Source organism: Monodelphis domestica, chromosome 3, assembly GCF_027887165.1.
Source record: "Monodelphis domestica isolate mMonDom1 chromosome 3, mMonDom1.pri, whole genome shotgun sequence".
NCBI classification, from domain to species: Eukaryota; Metazoa; Chordata; class Mammalia; order Didelphimorphia; family Didelphidae; genus Monodelphis; species Monodelphis domestica.
The window spans coordinates 244,528,852-244,550,767 of NC_077229.1; the positions used below are offsets into that span (position 1 = coordinate 244,528,852).

General features: G+C 36.1%; 1 protein-coding gene across 5 annotated transcripts in view; it reads left to right on the plus strand.

Moving 5' to 3' along the window:
• Window positions 1–21,916, plus strand: part of TMX3 (thioredoxin related transmembrane protein 3) — a 127,810-nt gene that overhangs the window by 11,566 nt on the left and 94,328 nt on the right. For 3 of the 5 annotated variants that reach the window (XM_016431706.2, XM_056823604.1, XM_016431707.2), the window contains 3 exons: window positions 11,167–11,206; window positions 11,799–11,907; window positions 12,417–12,540. In XM_016431706.2, coding sequence (XP_016287192.1) covers window positions 11,205–11,206; window positions 11,799–11,907; window positions 12,417–12,540 — 235 coding nt within the window. In that variant the 5' untranslated portion in view covers window positions 11,167–11,204. The remainder of the gene's footprint in view (window positions 1–11,166; window positions 11,207–11,798; window positions 11,908–12,416; window positions 12,541–21,916) is intronic. The other 2 variants (XM_056823606.1, XM_007487772.3) reach the window with 1 other exon arrangement.

Here is a 21,916-nt window from a genome sequence, read left to right on the forward strand (position 1 = left end):
CTGCTAGAAGTGTTCTTTTCTCTAGCTTAAAGGGATAATATTAATTTACAACTCTTATATTCTCATTAAAACTTAAATTATTAAAAGCTGCTCTCATTTTGTCGAAACCCCCTATTTTAACCCTTACACATCTTTCCATGTAGGATTATTAATCAGTTTGACCTTATTGAATCCCTTAAATTTTCTCTTTTAATTTACCTTTTTATGCTTCTTGAATCTTGTAATTGAACATCAAATTTTCTTTTTAGGTCTGGTCTTTGATTGGAAATCTGCTATTTTGTTAAATGACTAGTTTTCCCTTGAAAGAATATGCTCAATTTTGCTATATAGGTGATTCTGGGTTGTAAACCTAGTTCTTTTGCCTTCTAGAATATCATATTCCAAACCTCCCAATTTAAGGTGGAGGCTGCTAAGTTCTGTGTAATCCTTATTGTAGCTACACAATATTTGAATTTGAAAAGGCTTGCAGCATTTGCTTCTTGCTCTGGAAACTTTTGAATTTAACCAAAATCTAATTCCAAGGAGTTGTCATTTGGGGTTTTATATCAGGAGGTGATCTGTGAATTATTTCTATTTTACCCTCTTATTCAAGAATGTCAGGACAAATTTCTTTGATAAATTCTTTCAGTAAGTTGTCTCTAGGCTTTTTTGAAAATTATGACTTTTTAGGTAGTTCAAAAATTCATGAATTGGCTCTCCTGGATCTATTTCCCAGGCCACTTTTTTTTTTCCCTGAGAGATATTACATGTTTTTCTCTTATTTTTTCATTCTTTTGATTTTGTTTTGTTGTTTCTTTTAGCTTCTACTTGCCCAATTCTAATTTTTAAGAAATTATTTTCTTCAGTATGGGAGAGATTAGGTTTAGATCAACATCTCACACCCTACACCAAGATAAATTCAGAATAGGTAAATGACTTGAATATAAAGAAGAAAACTATAAGTAAATTAGGTGAACATAGAATAGTATACCTGTCAGATCTATGGGAAAGGAAAGATTTTTAAGACCAAGCAAGAGTTAGAAAGTATTACAAAATGTAAAATAAAAAATTATTTTCTTTTGTGAGCTTTTGAACCTTCTTTTAACATTTGGTCAATTCTACTTTTTTTAGGAATTCTTTTCTTCATTGGATTTTTGTACCCCTTTTTCCTTTTGGTCAATTCTTTTCATTGCTTTCATTTTTCTTCTCCATTTTCCCTCTGCCTCTTTAAATTGATTTTTTTGAATCTTTTTTGAGCTCTTGTCAAGCCTGATACCAATTTATATTTTTCTTTGAAGTTTCACATGTTATCTCTTTTTCTCTCACTGTCCCATTCATATTCTGTATGTTGTACCTTGTCTTCTTTGTCTCTATTTTCTATGCTTATTTTTTTTGTTGGTTTGTTTATTTGCTCATTTTCCCAGTCTTTTTCCCTGACTTACTTTTTATTTTAAAGTTTGCCTATGTTTTCAGAGTAGAGGGGATATTCTCTTAAACTTTACTGCTACCATTAACTTTATTTCTAGGTTTCTGCAAGATTCAGTTCTTTGAAGGAGGTATGATGGCCAGTGGGCTAGGAGCTCTGAAAGCCACCTCACATTGCTCATTCAGTCTCCCCCTGGGACTGTTGATGACATACAGAGCTCAAAGCAGTGTGAGCTGCCTTGTACTGGGGCTCAAAGTCCAACTTCAGCCTTGGGCAGGAGCTTTGGGACTCACTTTAACCTTACACAGGCCAGGCATAGTGGGGACTTGCCTTGGGCTGGGCAGGAGTGCCCTATGCTTGGAAGTTCAGGCCCTGACTCCAGGCTTAGCCTGGGATTCTGGGCTTCACTCTGCGCTTACACAGGACAAGTATACTTTGAGCTGTCTTGTGCTGGGGGTCAGGGCCTAGTCTCAGGCTTGAGTAGGGCTCCAGAGTCTCCCTGTAGCCTGTACCAACCAGGCACACCATGGACTGCCTTGCTCTAGGGCTTAGAATTTTAAGGATTATGGTGTGAGGTTTTATTGCTGTTGGCATAGGAAGGGTTTTGGGATCTCAAAGTTGACTTGGGCCTGCGTTCAGAGCGTGGAACAGTAGTTGTGGTGTGGGGAGGCTTGCTGTTGGCTTGTGCTGGTGTTTCCTTGGTGCAGTCTTGCTGTGGGCTGTGCTTGCCTCTCAGCCCAGTAAACCAAATCTTCTCAGCCCATTTTTCAAGTTGTTTTCTGCAGGAAAGTTTCTTTACTCTTTCCCTTTGTTGGTTCTTTCATTACAGTTCAAAATTTGTTTTGAAGTGTGTAATGTAAGGACTACAAGGGAACAGGGATGATGGAGGGAGAGAGGGTTGAGAGATTGTTCTTTCCCTTTTTTCCTTTTGGGGGGAGGTAACCAAGTCTTGTCTTATTGACAGAGGGAGTATGTCTCCTCAGAGAATGGTTCTGGGACATGGAGGACAAGAAGTAGAGGGGAAAGCCCTGGCAAGATAACACACTGTCCTCCCCTTGAGGTCCAATTTCTTTTTGAGAGGCAAGATGAATTCCTCTGCCTCTGGCTTCCTCAAGGACACGAAAACCACCTTTTTGGGGGAGAGGTTTGACCTCCCCAAATCTTTAGTCCCCTTTACTATTATTAGTTACTGGCCCAGACCTAGGTCTAAAGTAAAAGATAAATTTATTTGAGTTCAAACAGGGAAGGAGTGGGAAAGGGTATCAAGTAAGTAGGTGGGTGAACAGGAAGCTCTAAAACTTGTCAAGTTAGCCCAATAAAGTCTTGGGGTTCAAGGCTTTTGGCCTTGATCCTTCTTCTTGCCAGCTTCCAGTTAATCCCTTTTACTAAACTAACTAGCTTTGATTACAGGAATCCAGGAACAGGTTAGGGATAGAGATGGAGAATGAAATCTTTCAAAAGGGATCTCTGTGGACAGCTTCCTTCAAAGTCCCAGTCCACAACATCCACAGTTGGCTCTTACTGCTGTGATTGAGCTGAGTGAGAAGTATCCGGGGGTTCACAGGAAAACAGTTGATCTCCAGAGAGACACCAGCTTCTTCCCAGCTCAGGAGATCTGCCTCTTCTCTCTGTCTCCCAGCTGGAAGAAGTGAGAAAGTGGCCAGTTGGACTTCTCCAAGCTTCTGATTCTCTGACTAGAATCTCGAGTTTTTTCTTCTTGCTCTCCCTCCACACTCTTCAGCTAGTCTCTGTCAGAGACTGTTCTCTGCACACAGTGGACCCTCTCTCCTCCTGTCTTGCAAGTGTTATTTTTAAGGTTGGTCAGAGAAAGGTTCTCAGAGTGGTTCAAGTTTTTCTTGCTTCTGCTCAGCCATCTTGGCTACTCTCAAGCATGAGTTTCAAAACCATCCTGCTTGTCTATTGACCTTTGATCTGGTACCTTTTGGGTTTAAAAATAAAATGTTTCAAAGACTTTTCTTATTTTTTGGAGGACTTCTTATTCAGGGGCCCATTGTTACTATCTCACCTCTCCTTTCCTCCTGTTCTCAAACTGAAAAAAGAAAAAAAGAAAAAAATCCTTTGTAACAAATATATATATATAAGTAAGCATATAAAATTCTCATTTTGGTCATGCTTGAAAAATTTATGCTTCATTCTGTTTGTGTTTCAACAACCTCTCTTAACATTTCAGTTCTTTTGAAAACTGTGCATATTGATATTTTGACATCTATCCTTTGGAGAATGGCTCTTGTTTTCATATGTGTATTTTTTGTGTATGGGTATGTATTAGTATGTATGTTGTCCCAAGACTTTTGCATATGTGAAGTGGGGACTATGTACATGTGGGTATGTTATATATAGACTTTCAGGTTCTTATTAGAGAAATTTGTTTCAAAGATTGATATTTTTTGTTAAAATTAAAAGTTGTTATGTAACTTCTCTTTGTTCATTATGTTTTTCTATAACTCAGTTTCTATGTGCTTTTTGTAGCTATTTTGAATATTCTTCCTGGGTTTTGTTAGTAATATGAAGAAATGCTAATAATTTTTATGGATTTGTTTTATATATAATTTTAATGAAGCTATTGGTCTTGATTGATTTTTTTTTTTGGTTGATTCTTTTGGGTCCTCCAAAGAGCCCTTCATATTACATGTAAATACAATTAATTTTGCCTCCTCTTTGCTTCTTTTTCATTTTTTCATAACTTTTTGCTATACCTACCATCTTTTCAACTAGTAGACATTATTAAGGTGTCCTTGACTTATCCTGCATATATGCTGCCAGTATTTCTCCATTTAAAATAATATGGAATGTAGTGTCATGAATGAGAAACAGAAAAGGCCAGTTTAGCTAGATTAGAATGTTGAAGGGGAATTAATGTCCTATAAGCCTGGAAAAATAGGTTGGGCCATTATATAGGGTTTTAAACATAATCACACGTGTCCTAGAGGCAATAGGAAGCTATTCATTTTGGTTGCATAGTCACATCTGTTTCAGGAAAATTCCTGGCAAAAGCATAGTAATAAAAGACTTGATATAGGGAGACTAATTAAATTGTAATCTAGAGATGGGATGATCAGGGCCAGCAGTAAGAGGTAAGCTATTTGAGTAGAGAGGAAGATTTAGATGTTAAAGAAGATGTAGTAGTAAAAATGGCAAGGTTTGGCAACTGATTGAATATGTGAGGCAATGGAAGGTAAAGAGTTGAGTATGGACCTGGCAAGGTGCTTTTGATAGAAATAGGGAATTTGTAGAAAAGTTAGGATTTGGAGAGACATATGGAATTTCTTGGGGCATCCAATGAGAAATATTTATTAGATAATTGGTAATAAAGGACTGAAATTTTGGCAAGAGACTGGGGCTAGATATGTAGAAATGAAGATCATTTGCAAAGACATGATAATTAAACTTCAGGGAGCTGATAATGTTACTGAGAGTGCAGGGAGAAACAAGGATCCAAGAGAGGGGTCAAAATATGGATGAAGAACCAGCAAAAATGTCTTAAGGGATCAAGCAAATAGAAGGAAGTATATTAGGGGAGTGAGTAGTTTAACAAAAACCCAGTGAGGAAAGCATATCCAGGAAAAGTGTGTGTTCATCAATGTTCATATGCAGTAGATAAGTGGAGAAAAAGACCATCTGATTTAATAGTTAAGAGATCATTTTTAAATTTAGAGAGAACAGTTTCAGTTGTATTGTTAAAATTCAGATTGCAGAGAATTGTTGGTGAAGGGAGATGAATTAGAGATATAAGTGTATAATTGAAAATCTGTTACCTTAAAAAAGAACTACATTTCCCAGGAGCCCACTGGCTTCCTGTCTATACTTACTTCCTGTAGACAGAGGATATTAGTGAGTGGGTGGTCCTCTTGGGCCTCTTTCTTGGGCTTGCAGCCAGCATGGTGGAGCTGGTAAGCTAAGCACAGGGATTTTGAAATGGCTAATCAGCCATGGGCACATGGTCTTTATTTTGTATCCTCTTTTTTCCTTGATTTCTAATGATCACTAATACATTTCCTAAAATATAACATTTTTATTATTGAGATCTAATTTTAACATTTATATTGATGGCAACCACTTGGAGAAAAGAATTCTCAATTTTTTTTTTTTAAGATAGCCTAGATAAATTTTAAGCCAAGTTTTTCCTGCCAAGGCTTTTCACCCACTCCACCCACCCACCCTTCCTCTCTTTGGAGCTACTGCCTTTTTCTTTCCCAGTCACTCTCCCTGTGGCCTGGCTGTTTTCAGTTTGAGGACTCTTGGCGGAGAAGAGAGAAGCCTCTTCTTTCACCCATCTGCTTAAGCCAGAGTTCCTTGTTCCTTGCTGCTGCCTTTGGTTGCTTGGTTGCTGCTGCCTATCTTGCTTGCTCCTAGTCCTGCTCCTGCTCCTGCTTTGTCTTTGGCTCCAGCCCCGAATTCATTCCTGCTGGTAGGTGCCACTGTATCTTTGGAACTCACAATCTTGTAGCATACTTCTCATGGTAACTGGTAAAAACTGGGGTGTATTTTCTTTAGGCAATGATTAGCCTCCTAACTCCCTCTCCACGTGGCTGGAGAACCAAACTGCTCCTTAACATTTTTCCTCAGGGGAGGAAGGGGAAGGAAGTTTTTACTCTTCCAAACAGGAAGTAAAAATTACAAGCATGGCATACTCTCTGAAAGAGCAGTACCTTGCCTATTTCAAACAGCTTCTACCACTCATGAGTGTACTGATCTTTTCACTTGTCTTGCCTGAGATTCGGGGAGAAATTCATCTCCCAATAACCCTTTGCCATTTGGGCCTGACCAGTCTCTAAGATTGATCCATTTTGGGATTCATCAAAACCATGTTCTCCTTCACTATGGGAGATCTCAGGGAAGGAATTTTAAAGAGATTGGAGGTGAAAAATTTAAACCTTTACAGACTCCATTGTATCTGTATTTTATTATATTTTGTTGATTGTCTGCTTTAAGATTGAATTCTGTTGTTTTAAATTCATATATTAATGTATTCAATACTATTCTGTTACTGAATCAGTTTAATCTACTGTGTTTTAACTTTAGTTATATTCTGTTACCTTTCCCCTATAACTCTACTGAACAAATACTATTGAATAAGCCCATAAAAAAAAAAAAACCCAACAGCTTTTTCTTCTATTTTGGCTTTGTTAAATTGTTACATAGAAGATGGATGCACTTCATCAAAACTGCTTACAATTGTGTAACAACTTTTGGAAAATTTAATGAGCTAAATATCTCAAATTGCTGAGAAATGTCTGAGGCCAGATTTGAACCTAGGACCTCCCATTTCTAGGCCTGGCTCTAAATCCACTGAGCTACCCAGCCCCCCCCCCCCACCTTTCCCCCCCCAAACTACCCAGACCCTCCCTCCCCATTCTGCAACCCAGCTGCCCCCCCCCCCCCGAGTTATTTGTAACAAGAGATAAAGGGTCCATTTTAGTAGCTGAAATGAAGTACAATTATAAGCCCCACCTCCTATATTTGTAAAAATGTGAATGGATGGTTCATAACAGTCTCATATCAAAGGAGCTGGGAAGTTGATCCCAGGGCATGGTATCCCCTGGATGGCTCCCATGAGGAAGCATCTCTCATTTGTAAATCTTCAGTTTAGTTCCACCAGAACAATCTAGATTTCTTAGTAATGTTCTAGACCCAAATAAGTTTTACTTTTTAAAAAAATATCTCAAACAATTTTGAAAGATTTATTATACCTGAAAAACTTGTGACAAGTATCCATTAGCTTTAAATGTCATACAGCAGACTCATGTAAAATATGATAGTGGGTTTGTTTGCTATTGTCATTAAATGGGCTATTATATCTTTGGGGATTTTGATACTTCTTAAATGTGCATTACCTGTTGTACTATTGTTCTTTATAAAAACTGTTACTTTGTAAACAGTGGATCATGGCCAAGTTTGAAAAGGAAATGGATCTCATTTTTGGTGAGAAACCTTTGTATTCTACCTTTCTTAGCTGACATAGTGTGTCAATGATTGTAAGCCATATATTTTTGATTAAAAAAAAACTTTTATTATTGTTTTTGCTTGCATGTACAATGTAGTATTTCAGGTTTTTTAATGTTTTCTCTCCATTTTTATTTGAAGCACATGTCACCAACCAGTACTGAGATTTTCTTTAACTTTTTTTTTTATTTTGCAGTAAGTTAAAATAGATATTTGCTATAATATTAATACATACCCCAAAAGCTTTAGACTATAAAAATAATGCCATTGATTGTTTAAAAAAATTATGGGACTTTGCTAAATGATTCTATCTGATTCCAGTAGAAGGGAATACAAAAAGAGCCATTGCACAATGCCAAAGAAGCACAAAGCTACTTGTATAGTGCCAATAGAGCACAAGGTCAAAGAGACCAAACCAATCCTACATGAATTGATTACATTCTGCACAGAGACGGCAAGGACTTAATCATGTGAGAGACTTGAGGTTGTGGCTGTTTAACGTGTTAAATGCAAGTCTTCCTTGTACCACACACTATATAAAATACATGACATCAATTATTCTGGCTCCATCCTGGCTCCCATTTTCTCCTATAATCTAGTCCCTTTTTTCTCTTATAGCATGATAATTACCTGTAGTCTTGGCTGCAAATGGGTAAGTGAAATATTGCATTTTCTCCTACAGACTTGTGGGATAGAAATCACTTTAATTGGGCCCTGATTCAAGGATCTATTATAGGTTTATTTTCCTTTACTTAAAATATTTACACATAAGACTTTGATAGTTGGTATTTCATCCAGAAGTTATTTTTTCTCTTTTATTTGGATTTTTTTTGATGTTTTTGGTTTCTCTTGCCAATTGATTCATATACCTCATAACTTAGCCATGCATCCCTAAGTAATCCCTGTGATTTTCAACACCCTCTTCAGGGGGGGAATGTATTATTATTCTAAAATGCAAAGTTTAAATTCTTTTGAGAGTAATTTTAGCTTAAGAAACATGCTACCTCTCTGAATCCAGAAAGTGAACTGTTTGGAGAAGGCACCATGAAGATGCCTCCACAGACCACACACTGCAACAGAAGATCCAGAATGAACTTTGGGATATGGTGATTTGAACTGTGTGGGGTTGTATGCATTTGTTTTGTATGTATACTCTTATGCCGAAGGGGACTGCCCCCAATTGGCTTTTTGTCAATGCGCCTAGCAATCATGGGTTTGTTCTTTTTTCTTTTATCCCACAATTATTGTAATTTCAAAGTTGGTTTTGTTTACAAGTGTTAGATTTAAAATGATTGAAGGCCTTAAACTGTAACAATTAAAAGAGTGATGTTGTAAACTGTAGTGAGTTAAAATGGTGGAAGATATAAATTGTGATAAATATAAGAGAGGGTGAGTAAATTTGACCGCAGAAAATATGTTTCAGTACAGTGTCTTGGTTTTTAAATCAAATATAAGGTGGTCGCCTGGGAAATATTCCCAATTATTCAAATACCCAAGTCAACTGGGTTTTATAGAGATTTTAGTTAATACAAATGTGGAATTAAAGAAAAGAGAGAAAAGGAAATAAGTATGAAGGGCCTTAAGCCAACATGGCCTAGACCTGAGTCTTAAGAGAGAGATCAGTCAGTCAGTCCTTTAACACTCACCACAAGGTCTGTCTAAGCAAGGATTTTAGTGACACCAGGCCAGCTCCATCTCAGCTGACTTCCCCAGAGAGAGTTACAGCCAGAGTCCTCCTTAAAGAGCCTTCCAGCCAGAGACTGTTCCAAAGGGCCTCTCTCCAGAGCCTGCAGAGGGACAGAGTCCCCTCAGAGGAGCTCCAGCGAGACCTCCTTAGAGATTGTCCTCCAAGAGCTTCCCTTCTCCAGAGCCTCTCTCAAGAGATTCTTCCCAAGCGATCCTCATCAGAGATCCTCCAAAAGGATTTTTCTCTCAAGAGATTCTGCTTTTTCTTATATAGGGGTTTTTCTCCTATGTCACCTCCCCTAAGTCCTTACATCTACCAATCACTGTAAACATTTTCCAAAGGACTGCCCATCTGAATTCTGCTAAGTCGACAAATCTCTTCAGTAAGTCTGAACCAGAAAAAATGCTGTGTGTCAACTAATCTCCTCAGTAAGTCTGAACCAGTGAAAACACAGCTGAGTCAACTAATCTCATTAAGAGAAAACTTGCCTGACCCTTTTAGGTACCTAGCATCTCATTGTATCAATTCTAAAAAACAGGCCTGGCTCAAAGAACTCCTTGCCTTATTATAAGCATGGGTCCAAGTACTTTCATTGTTTAGCAAGGAGTTTTCTCCCCTAAAGCAGTCTTAAGTACGGGTGGAGTAGAGGTCCTTCCATAGCAAGGAGTTTTCTCATCAAAATGGGGAATGTTCCCAGTCCAATGGGGAAATTTTTAACATTCACAAGTCTGAGAAATTTCAAGGTTTACACAAGATCCATTGGAGAGACTAGTCTTCCATGGATCTCAGGGGGAATGTATAATTGAAAATCTGTTTCCCTAAAAAATAACTACATTTTCCAGGAGCCTACTGACTTCCTGTCATTACATCCTTCCTATAGACAGGGAATATTTTGAGTGGGTGGGCCTGCCCCTCTCTCTTTGGCATAATGACATCGAACTTGGTAGTGGTGGTAAGCTAAGAGGGGATTTTAAATTGGTTGATCAGCCATGGGCATGTGGTCTTTATTTTGAATCCGCTTTATTCCTTGATTTCTAATGATCATTAATAAATCCCTTAAAATATATAGTTTTTATTATTGAGGTTTAATTTTAATTTTTACACAAGTACAGACACCTTTTTCTAGGATTTTGACTACATAAAGGAAGGTAGATATGGGATAATAACATGTGCATTTGGTAAGATCTACCAGAATATAGGTAGGGTTTTTAAGGATGAGTAAAACCTGAATATCTTTGAAGACGATAAGGAAAGAACCACTTAATGTGAAGAGATTAAAAATTCAAGAGATAGATTGAGCACACATTCTGATGGGTTAGGTAGGAGAGGGTAGGATCTAAGTACATATATAAAGGGTTTGTTCAGTGCAAGAAGGGACACCTCATTTTCAGAGACTAGAGAAAAGGAGAAGAGATTGGGAGATGCTGTGGAGATTTTGAGATGAAGTGAATGGGAGAAGAAGAAAGTCATTGAATAGCTTCGGTTTTTTTAGTAAAATAAAAGACAGTTATCAGATAAGAGAAGAGGAATGAATAAAGTCTAGAGGATGGGGAAGAAAGGAGAATGTTTGGAATAGCTTCTGTGAGGCTGGAGATAGGGAATCAATTAGGGAAGAATAAAAGAGATGCTTTGCTACAAAGTCCTAATTAAGTTTGAATTGTAATATACTCAATCAACATGAATGGAGTTTTTCCTTCTTAGGTAGGATTGGGTGAAATGAAAGATGGAAGTAATCCAGCCCTGTAATTTGACAGGCAAAGGATTTAATAGCAGTATAAAGTTGAAATGGCTAACTACTGATTGGAGATGAATAAGAGTGAACTCAGTGCCAGGAAAAAATGCCAGTGACTCATTATTCCAGGAATAAGGGGGAAAAAGGAGAAGCCATAGAGTCAATTTAACAATGGGTTGCAGGTAAAGTGTATTATAAAAAATTTTAGCATAGGTAGTAGTAACATAGTACAATTTCCATATATAGAATTGTATGTGTATACATATTGTCTTATTGTATGAACAGTGATATCAGCGTTCTGAGCCATCTCCTTTGGAAAATATTAAAAAACTAATTTGAGCACATCCATAAATGAGATATATTTTTTTTCTCTTTTAGATTTAAAGACAATCGGAAAAATAGCATTTGGCTTGTAGATGTGAGTATATAACTTTATAGTAGGTTTTCTTTTGGATAATGCTTTTCGTGTTACTTTCTGCCATTTTTTTCCTCCCTGAAAGAAATGATAGGCTCTTTGAATTTTTCCTCTGAGTAACACTTAAGTGAATTGAATCAGTATTTGTATAAACTGATAGAATAAATAACCTGAGAATTATACTAAATTTTCGTTAATAGTGCTGATCTCAGAGTCAATGCCAGGGAACCAATTTATTAGGAAAAACCATTCTACAATGTGGCCCTTCTGACACATCATTACCAAAACCTCTTTTGATGAGGTCCATGATAGGTCTATCTTATACTAAAGTCCACTTTATAATAATAAAAGCATCATAGTGTGATTCTAGTGTAATTTGCTTATAAAAACAGACCTCCAGCCATCCAAACCTTATCAATGAGGGTTAGAATAAATCAACGAAACCCACTAATGATCTCAGATCTAATTTTTGTCACTTGTTTATAGACAGACAGTTCAGTTTTTTTTCTTACTGAGTATTTTGTTAGATCTGCAAATGATTGAGCAAAATTGAATTAATTTGAGTTTCATCTTACCTTCCTTTCCTCACTTTCAGGTCAGGGGATAAGTTTAAATCTTATGACATGGAAGGGCTACGGACAATTTATTATGGCTCTTCAACAGGTGGACCTGGCCAAGACCCCAGCCATCTGGTGGCAGAAAAGGTCAGGTCCCTACCTGGTTGGGTGGTCAATGGATATTTATTTAAACAGGCCAACTTTTTACAGTCCCAAAACAGAAGCCCTTGAAATTCCCCTATGTGTATGGGGGGAAAGTCAGGGAAGCCCCTAGTAATATGGGGATATAATGATAAATCTGATCTGAAGAAAAGAGCTGTAATTAGCTTCAACTATTAGTTTTCTTTTTGTATTAATTTATAACCCTAGTGAATATAAATATGAACATATTCACTTGGGATTAATGACTTCTATACTATAACTAGTGTACCCAGTTAAACAGGTATGTGTTTTAAATGAACCTGGCATGGTAATTTTTGAACATTTATTGAACATTTATGGAAAACAAATACTTAACAGGTAATTTAGTCAGAAAACAGAATTTAGTTAGAATAATAATTCAGAAGCCCTTTAAAAATCTATGTAATATTTTGCAAATGTTTGCTTTGACATTTAGAATCACTGACTTAAAAAAAAAGTTGTCTTATTCATTCTAGTTCTATGCGCCATGGTGTGCACACTGCAGAAGACTGGAACCAGTTTGGAATGAAGTTGGTTTAGAGATGAGAAAGCTTCAGTCTCCAGTTAAAGTTGGAAAGATGGATGCTACTTCCTATACTAGTAAGCCTTTCTTCTTTTTATCTTAACTGCTCATTATCAGGAACATTGATGTCCTAATTTATATAGACTCATGGTAGTAACAGATTAAGCAGTAATATTATATTTGCCCTTGAATCTTCTTATACAATTAGAATATTAGTAATTTTTGAGACTATTTTTACATCATTAAATTAGTTGTCTTGTTAAACTACTGTTTGATAAACCTTGTGTTAGACATTTGGGAATACAGAGTAAAAAACAGTCTCAGTCTTTAAGTGATTTACAATTAAACTTAAGAAGACAACTTCCTTTGGAACAATTTAAGAACAGTTCAGAGCAGGAGTGCCCAAAGAAGATTTGATAGAGGACTTGAGACTTGAGCTATGTCTTAAAAGAATTTAAATAAACAAAGGAGATAAATGAAAGGATTCTAGGTAGGGAAATAGCTGAGCACAGAAGTGAAAATGAACATCAGGTACATACCTAATTTGTTCCACTGATTGAACACTGTTGTTTTTGATTTACTACCAAAGAGTTAATTTCTGGAGTTCTGATACCGCTACATCTCTCTCAGTTGCACCATTTCCCCATATTTCACTTGAATTTATTGTCCTTTTTTCCTTCCAGATAGATGTTATTTTTTCCCCTAGCTCTATGAAGTAATATTTCTGTAGGTTGTTATGGCAGTGAATGAATACATTAATTTAGATGCGATTGTTATTTTTTATTTGTTGGCAAGACCTAACCATAGGTAATTAATACTTCTTTATTTACACTGTCATTATTTTCTGTAAAGAGTGTTTTGTAGTTAAGTCTCTGTAGTTCCTATGTGTGTTTTATGGGAAAACTCCAGGTATTTTGAACATTCTCTTATACTTTTGAATGGAATTTCTCATTCTCTTCTTCTAGATAAGTTTTTTTTTCTAATAGAAATACTGATTTGCATGGATTTATTTTATATCTATAACATTTTATGTGTTATTGTTTGCTTCTTAATTAATTTTAATTCTAATTAAATTAAATTCTAATTAAAATTCTTGTTTAACCATTATCTTATTTACATAAAGCAGTAAATTTGTTTCATTTTTGTCTGTGCTTTTTTTTTTTTGTCTTAAGGCTATAGCTACTTTTGGGCAGCTAGGTGGTATACTGAATAGAATGGCACACCTGGAGCCAGGGAAAACTCATCTTTCTGAGTTCAAATCTCCATGCCTGGCTGTCTCTCCACTAAGCCACCTCACTGCTCCATTTCCCCTCTAACTTGTCCTGCATTGTTTTTGTTTGTGCAAAAACTTTAATTTCATTTAAATTACCCATTTTCCATTCTGTGATCTTCTTTATTCTTTGTTTATAATGAACTCTTCCCTCATCCATAAATCCAAGAGTTAATTTCTTTCTCCTCTAATTTGTTTATGGTGTCATCCATCTAAGTCCAATATGCTTTTTGAGTTTATCCTGGCATATAATGTAACATCTTAGTCCATAATGTCAGACTATTTGCATTTTCTTATTGCATTTTTTATGAATAATGAATGAGTCCTTATCTCAAATGTAATCAATTTTTATAAACATGGTATATGCAAATGAAAATATAGATTCCTCCTGTTTGTTCTCATCTAGTAATCTCCAGTGATGTAGCATATTTAAATTTTTTGAAAGTGTTCTTGTGTTAAATTTCTTGTTTATATTTTTATCACTTTTTCTAATTGTGAAAGAGATACAGAGATTAGTTTTCTTTTACAAATCATTTATCTTTTCTTTTAAGTATTTAAATCATTTGTCTTTTGATGCATAAGTATTTAATATTAATATTAATTATCTATGGTGCTTTTAAGGAAAATGTAATTTCTCTATTTATCTCCTTTAACTTTTGCCCATTTTAATTGTTACCTTACTGAGATCCTGATTACTATGACTGTTTACTATACCTGTTGAGTTCATCTAGCTTATAACAGATTTTGTTCTGGTTCTTTATTTTAACTATGTAAGGATAGTTGTTTCAAGTGTATTTCCTATGACAGCTGGATTCTTCTTTCTAATCCATGCTGCTATCCTAGTGCCTTTTATGGGTGAACTTATCTCATTGACTGTTACAGTTATAATCATAATAGCATTTATATAGTTCTTGAAGGTTTGCAAAGTATTTTATATATGTAGATACTTGCAACAATCCTGTGGCAAATGCAGTTTTTATCCCCTTATACAGTTGAGAAAAGAGGGCTGAGAAAAGTTAATTCACTTGCCCAAGGTCATACAGTTGTGTTAGTGATAGGATTTGAGGTTATTTTCCTGCATCCCACTGCAACTTATCTTTTATTCCACCTAAAAGATGTATCATTATGTATTTCCCTTCATTCTGTATTTTTAGACTTTACTTTTCATTGTCTTCTGACTTCTTTATAAAGAAAGTAGTGAAAAAGGACAGTGCTTTAATGCTGTTGAACTATAATTTGTTCTGTTTTACTTATGACTAATTCCTCTCTTACAGAATTTACCCTCTTAACCTCCCTTTCTCCTTTTGTTGTTTCTTATCATACTTATTTTTCTTTCTTTTGAGTTTAATGTATATCTATGCCAAATTCTTTGTGTTTTAGCCTTCTGTTGTGCTGTTCTAATGCATGCGAGTTTCATGTGATTCCCATCCCTTTCTCTGTTTTTATATTGTTTATCTAATGTAACCCTATCATGTGAGGTGTTAAATTTCTTACCCTTTTTCTTCTTTGCTTCTGTAGGATATTATTTTTGCACTTTCTTTTCTTTATTCTTTTAAGCTAAAAAAAATTAAATTAGTTCAGGTCTCTCCTATTTTAAACACTCTCAGAGACCCTTGAAGATAGCAAGTTGTTTGATTCGTGGATTGCCTTGTCACTGGTTTGGGTCTGCATTCTGCTGTAGCTTGTGCAAGGCTCCATGAACACTGTGTTTTCTGGGCACTGAATCTAATCTGTTGCCAGATTTTGCCTGTTTTATTTTTAGATCATCTCTCCTATATCTCCCATGTCTACATTAACACTGACATCACTGTAGACCTTATTATCTTATATCTGGACTATCAAAATAATTTTTTGATCTCCTTACCTCCAGTTTATAGCAACACCAGACCATCCTGCACTCCAATGTCCAAATATTCGATCTTCCTGAAGTTCAGGTCTGTCTGTGTCAACCACCCTTCCTCTTCACCCTCCCCCATTCAGTAAACTCCATTGGTTCCCAGTTGCCTCCAAGATCAAACATAAAATCCTCTCTCTGGTATTTAAAGTTTTTCATAAACTGGCCACCTCTAACCTTCTAGTCTTCTTACAACTCCCTTACACATACTTTGAGATTCAGGAACACTGGCCCCTCATTTGTTCTTTGCACAAGATGCTCCATGTCTAGACTCTGGGTATTTTCACTGGATGTCCTCAGGCTTGAGAGTCTCCCTCCTCTTCTCCATCTCTTGACTTCCTTCAAGTCCCAGCTAAAATCTCACATTTTCTAAGAAGTCTTGATCCTCTTTAATACCAGGACCTTTCGTCTGTTAACTACTTCTAACTTGCATGTTGTCTCCTTCATTAGATTATGAGCTCTGTGAGAGCAGGGGTTATCTTTTATCCTTCTTTTGTGTCTCTGGCATTTAGCACAGTTCCTGGCATGTAGTAGGTGCTTAATGAATCTTTGTTGACTGACTTCTATTTCCTTGAGTTCCTTAAAAAATAAGCTTAAGCACCACCTTCTACATGAAGCCTTTCCCAATCTTCTCAATCACTAGTACTTTCTCTCCTTAAATTTCTTTCTTTTGAAACAAACGGGGTGGGAGGGGTGAGGAAACAAAGGGGGTGGGAGGGGTGAGATGAGAGATAGGGAGAGGGAGAGAGAGAGAGAGGAAGTGAGTATATCACTTCTGGCCATCAATGAGGGGAACAGCCTGGGTATGGAAAGATTTGACATCTCTATGGCAGTTGTCACTAATGAGCAATGGCCAAGAGCTCTCGAAATAGCAGGGCCCTACAAAACATAGGTAATGGCTTCAAGCCAGTATCTACAGCCAGTGTCCAAGGAGACAAACTATGGAGGAGCCACATTCCCTCAACAGTAACCACTACTTATAGACAGAAAAACCATTTTAGCTAAAACAGCAACTTATTCTGAGGGAGAGACAAATAGAGTTATTGCGCCAGGCAGGTCAAACCATTTCAACTGTCACCTTTCCTTGGATTCCAGTGTTGACAGGCTTGGACTTAAAATTCAAGAACTCCAAGAAACAGAAATTCCCCTAGATCACCTGTCCTGCCTTAAGCACTCACCTTGATCCCTGTCATGAAAGAGAGAAATCCTGGTGGAGAAGAGTCCCACTGTCCCCACCACAAAAACCATAAACAGTTACTGGATAATTGTCTGACTAGAAGCACAAGAGGCCTCAAAACAGCAGTAGTATTCCTTCCTCCCCAAGACCACCAACCTTGCTCCTGGCCTTGTAGCTAGTCGTTTGGAAACAATTCTATGGAGACAGTACTTGTCAGTTACCTCTGAAAGTGCTTCAAGTGCTCCTTGGAGTTACAGGTATTGAAGACTTAGAAAAAGGGCTTTTCCTCATCAGAGTCTTGGCATTTTAAAATTATTCAAATTTAGAAATCTATATGATTTTATCTATTAAAGAAGCGTTAAAGAATATATTGCTGTCTCTTTTGCTGTATTGAATGACCACTGGACCATCTAATTTGCAACTTAAATCTCTGATATTGTTGTCTTCTGCTAGTAGAAGTATAAACTACTTGAGAACAAGAACTGTCTTACCTTCCTGTTTTCAATATTCATCACAATGCTTTGTGTGTAGTGGTGCTAAATAAATGCTTTCTTTTAAGCTATATGTGTATTGGAAGAAGTAGGATCAAAATCTTTTTAGCTAGAAGAGACCTGAAGAGGACAAATGGTCCAAATTAGTCATCTTACAGTTGAGGCCTAGGAAATTAAAGATGACTTGCCCAACATCACAAATCCTGCTAGTATGTCATATGTTCCAGAGTGCATACTCATTTTGCCTTCCTTTATGTCCCTGGTATACTATTTTGCTGCAGACTTGGTTAGCATTTTATTTAAAATTTTGCATTAGTGATATTAGTCTATAGTTTTTCAGCTGCTTTTTTCCCTGCCTCATTTAGTTTTTAGGAGTAGATTTATCTCATGAAAAAGAGTTTGGTAGAGTTCTTTTTTTAGTTTTTGGAAAATAATTCTTAATTGTTTTTTTATTAATTAATTTTTTTTTGCTTACATTAAAATTACTAGGTATCTCACCCCTCCTTTCTTGTACAATAGAGGTAACACCCCACAAAGAAAGTATATATATAAATTTTGCCTTTTGTATTTCAATTTTCGGTTCCTCCTCTGGAAGTGGGCATTCATAAATTATTCTTCAAATACTAATTTTGTAGCTACTGTATATAATGCTTTCTTGGTTCTCATTTTGCTTTTAAAGTTTACATGTAGATCTATCCAAGTTTTGTTTTGTTTTTTAAATTAACGTGAGCATAATTTCTTACAGAACAGTAGTATTTCATGACAATTATATCCCACAACTTTTTCAACCATTTCCCAGCTGATAGACATATCTGTTATTTCTCCTTCTTTGCCATCACAAAGAGAGCTGCTATAAATAATTTAGACATATATGTTCTTTTCCTTTTTCCCTGATGTCCTTAGTTAACAGACTCAACAGTGATATTACTGGGTCTAAGGACTCTAGGTATAATTCCAGATTGCTCTCCAAAATAGTTGGATCAGTTCATTTAAGTGTTGTTTTTTTAACTGAAAACCTGAATCAAAAGACATTCCCTCTTAATGGATAATTCCTTTATAAGGTATTCGTTTTCCTTTTTCAAGTTTGGATTGTTTAAATATTATTAGTGCGTATTCTATTACTTTGACTATTCTTTGTTTTAATGGGTATAAATCCATTTTATTTAATGTCTTTGTTTTTCTAGTTTAGAGTTATGCATATTGAGTTCTAATAATTGTTTTCTTACAAATATAATGTAGTCTTAAAATTTTTATTTTTATATTTTCTTTTTCAAATTACATATAGATAAAACTTTTAATAAACATTTTCTTACAGTTTGCAATTCATAGTCTCTAATCTCTTCCCTCTCCATCCCACTCTGAGATGACAGGTAATATGATATAGGTTATACATGTGCTATCATGCAATACATAGTTCCATGCTCATGTTGGGAAAGAAGGCACATATTTTTTTTGTTGTTGTTGTTGTTAAAATTAAATTAAAATTTTCCTCCAATTACATGTAAAAACAGTTTACAACACTTAAAAAAAAATAATTGAATCTCAAATTCTTTCTATTTCTCCCCAACAATCACTTATTGAGATGGCAAGCAATCTCATATTTATATGTATATGTAAGACATTTTTCCATATTAATCCTTTTATAGAAGGAAACTAACAAAATTAAGGAAGTAAAAAAAATTTGCTTTGGTCTAGATTCTGTGAATTTTAAAACTACTCCACCCTACTCAGACTGTACTTTAGAAGATCTGATTTAGCTATTTCCTGGTCAGGAATGTCTGCACCATACTTGAGGATTAAATATCTGAGAAAATGGCCTTTAACAGACATGTGCAGAAACAGCGGACAGACCCTGGGCTGTCCTAAGTCAAGCTAAGCTAACATTGGTACAGATGAGATGCAGGAAAGTGATGTAAAACCGTCTATATAGGGCACGTCACTTCCTCTCTTCGACCTCTTTTCCCGGAGAGGCATCTCTGGCTGGCAGCCTGCTAAGCATTCCGAAATCTTGGCGTGGTGGCAGCTATTTGTCTGGGTTTTGGAGGTGAGTTTGCCATTGAGCTAATTCAGGTTCAGGCATCTTTACTGAGCCCTCTTGGAGTTCAGGCTTTTTCCTTCCTCTTTTACTGTCCAAAACCTTGCCTTCTAGAGTCTCTAGTCTTCCCGCCCAGCACAAGCCAGGTGGGAGAAATCCTGCATCCTTTCCTTCTCCCTTCTTCTTAAATTTCTTTCCACTGTATTAATTAAATCACCATAAATTTCCAGACTGACTTGGGTAAATTATTTTTTTGTTATTTGGGATATCCATGGCGACCAATAATTAATATAGTTTATGTCACAACACTAAAATTATCCTTTACAATTCAGTTCTTAGTTCTTTTTCTCTGGAAACAGAGGACTTTTTTTTTATCATAAGTACTTTGATATTGTTTGGGATCATTGTATTGCTGAGAATGGCTAAGTTTTACAGTTGTTCATTGTACAGTATTCTTGTCATTGTGTCCAATGTTCTTGTGGTTCTGCTTATATTTCAGTTGGCTTCCCTTCGTGTAAGTCTTTCAGGGTTTTCTGAGCTCCTGCTTGTCATTTCTTACAGCACAATAGTATTCCATTATAATAATAATAATAATATAAAATCATAATAAAAATAATAATATATCTTACTTAGCCATTCCCCAATTAATGGGTATCCTCCCACTTTCCAATTCTTTATTTCCACAAAAATAACTTCTTTCAATATTTTTGTACATGTGAGTCCTACCCCTTTTTTTGTGTTTTGTCTCTCTGGGAAGTAAGCCTAGTAATAATATTACTGGGTCAAAGTATAGCTACTGTTTTATAGCCTTTTGGGCATAGGTCCACATTGCCCTTTAGAATGCTTCAATTGGCTCATAATTCCCCCAACAATACATTCATGTCTCAGTTTTCCCACATTTCCTCCAAGCTTTGTTATTTTCCTTTTCTGCCAATCTGATAGGTATACAGTGGTACCTCAAATTTGTTTTAATGATTTAGAGCATTTTTTTTTGCATGAGTATAGAGAGCTTTAATTACTTTGTCTGAGAAAACTCCCTTTACCCTCATCAATTGGGGAATGGCTTGTATTCTCATACATTTGACTCATTTCTCTATGAATTTGAAAAAAATAAGACCTTTCTAGAGAGACTTGTACAAAATTTTTGTACCATTATAATTGTTGTGTATTCCCCATACTATTTCCCCATTTAGTTTCTCTTCACCACCTCCCCCAATTTGCCTTCTTTTCTATCAACTCTATTCCCTTCTCTTTTTTTCCTTCCCCATTTCTTATCTTCTTCCCCTCTGACTTTCCTGTAGGGTAAAAATAGAATTCTATACCCTGTTGCTTATTTATGTTTTTCCCTCATTAAGCCAAATCTGATGAGAGTAAGGTTCATGTGCTCTTTTCCCAGCCTTCCCCATCTTCTGCTCCACTATAAAAGCTCTTTCATGCTTTTTTTGTGTGTGAAAAAATTTACTTCATTCAATTTTTCCCTTCCCCCTCCTCCCAATTCATTGCTTTTTTTCATGACTTAATTTATTTTTATTCCATCATATTCAACTCACACCCTTATATTCTTTCTATTTATACTCCTAACTGTCCTAATGATAAAGTTCTTGGGAGTTACAAGAATAATCTCCCCATGTAGGAATGTACCCTGTTTAACATTATTGAATGTCTTATAATTTTTCTTTTCTGTTTTTTTTTATGTGATAGCTAAATTTTCCATTCAGCACTGCTCTTTTCATCAGGAATGTTTGAAAGTCCTCTATTTCATTGAATACCCATTTTTCTCTGAAGGATTATGCTCAGTTTGGCTGAGTAAGTGATTCTTGGTTGAAGTCCTAGTTTCTATGCCCTATGGAATATCATACTACAGGCCTTCTGACACTTTAATGTAGAAACTGCTACATCTTATCTTGTTCTGACTATGGCTCCATGATATTTAAATTATTTATTTTTTTGAATGCTTGGAATGTTTTTTTTCTTTTTTTTTAAACAATATTTTATTTGATCATTTCCAAACATTATTCATTAGAGACAAAGATCATTTTCTCCCCCCCCCCACCTATCCCATAGCCGATGTGCGATTCCACTGGGTATCACATGTGTTCTTGATTCGAACCCATTTCCATGTTGTTGGTATTTGCATTAGAGTGTTCATTTAGAGTCTCTCCTCAGTCACATCCCCTCAACCCCTGTAGTCAAGCAGTTGCTTTTCCTCGGTGTTTTTACTCCCACAGTTTGTCCTCTGCTTGTGGACAGTTTTTCTCCTAGATCCCTGCAGATTGTTCAGGGACATTACATTGCCACTAATGGAGGAGTCCATTACATTCGATTGTACCACAGTGTATCAGTCTCTGTGTACAATGTTTTCCTGGTTCTGCTCCTCTCACTCTGCATCACTTCCTGGAGGTTGTTCCAGTCTCCATGGAATTACTCCACTTTATTATTCCTTTGAGCACAATAGTATTCCATCACCAACATATACCACAATTTGTTCAGCCATTCTCCAATTGAAGGGCATCCCCTCATTTTCCAATTTTTGGCCACCACAAAGAGCGACTTGCAATGTTTTCTCCTTGACCTTGGAGTTCTGGA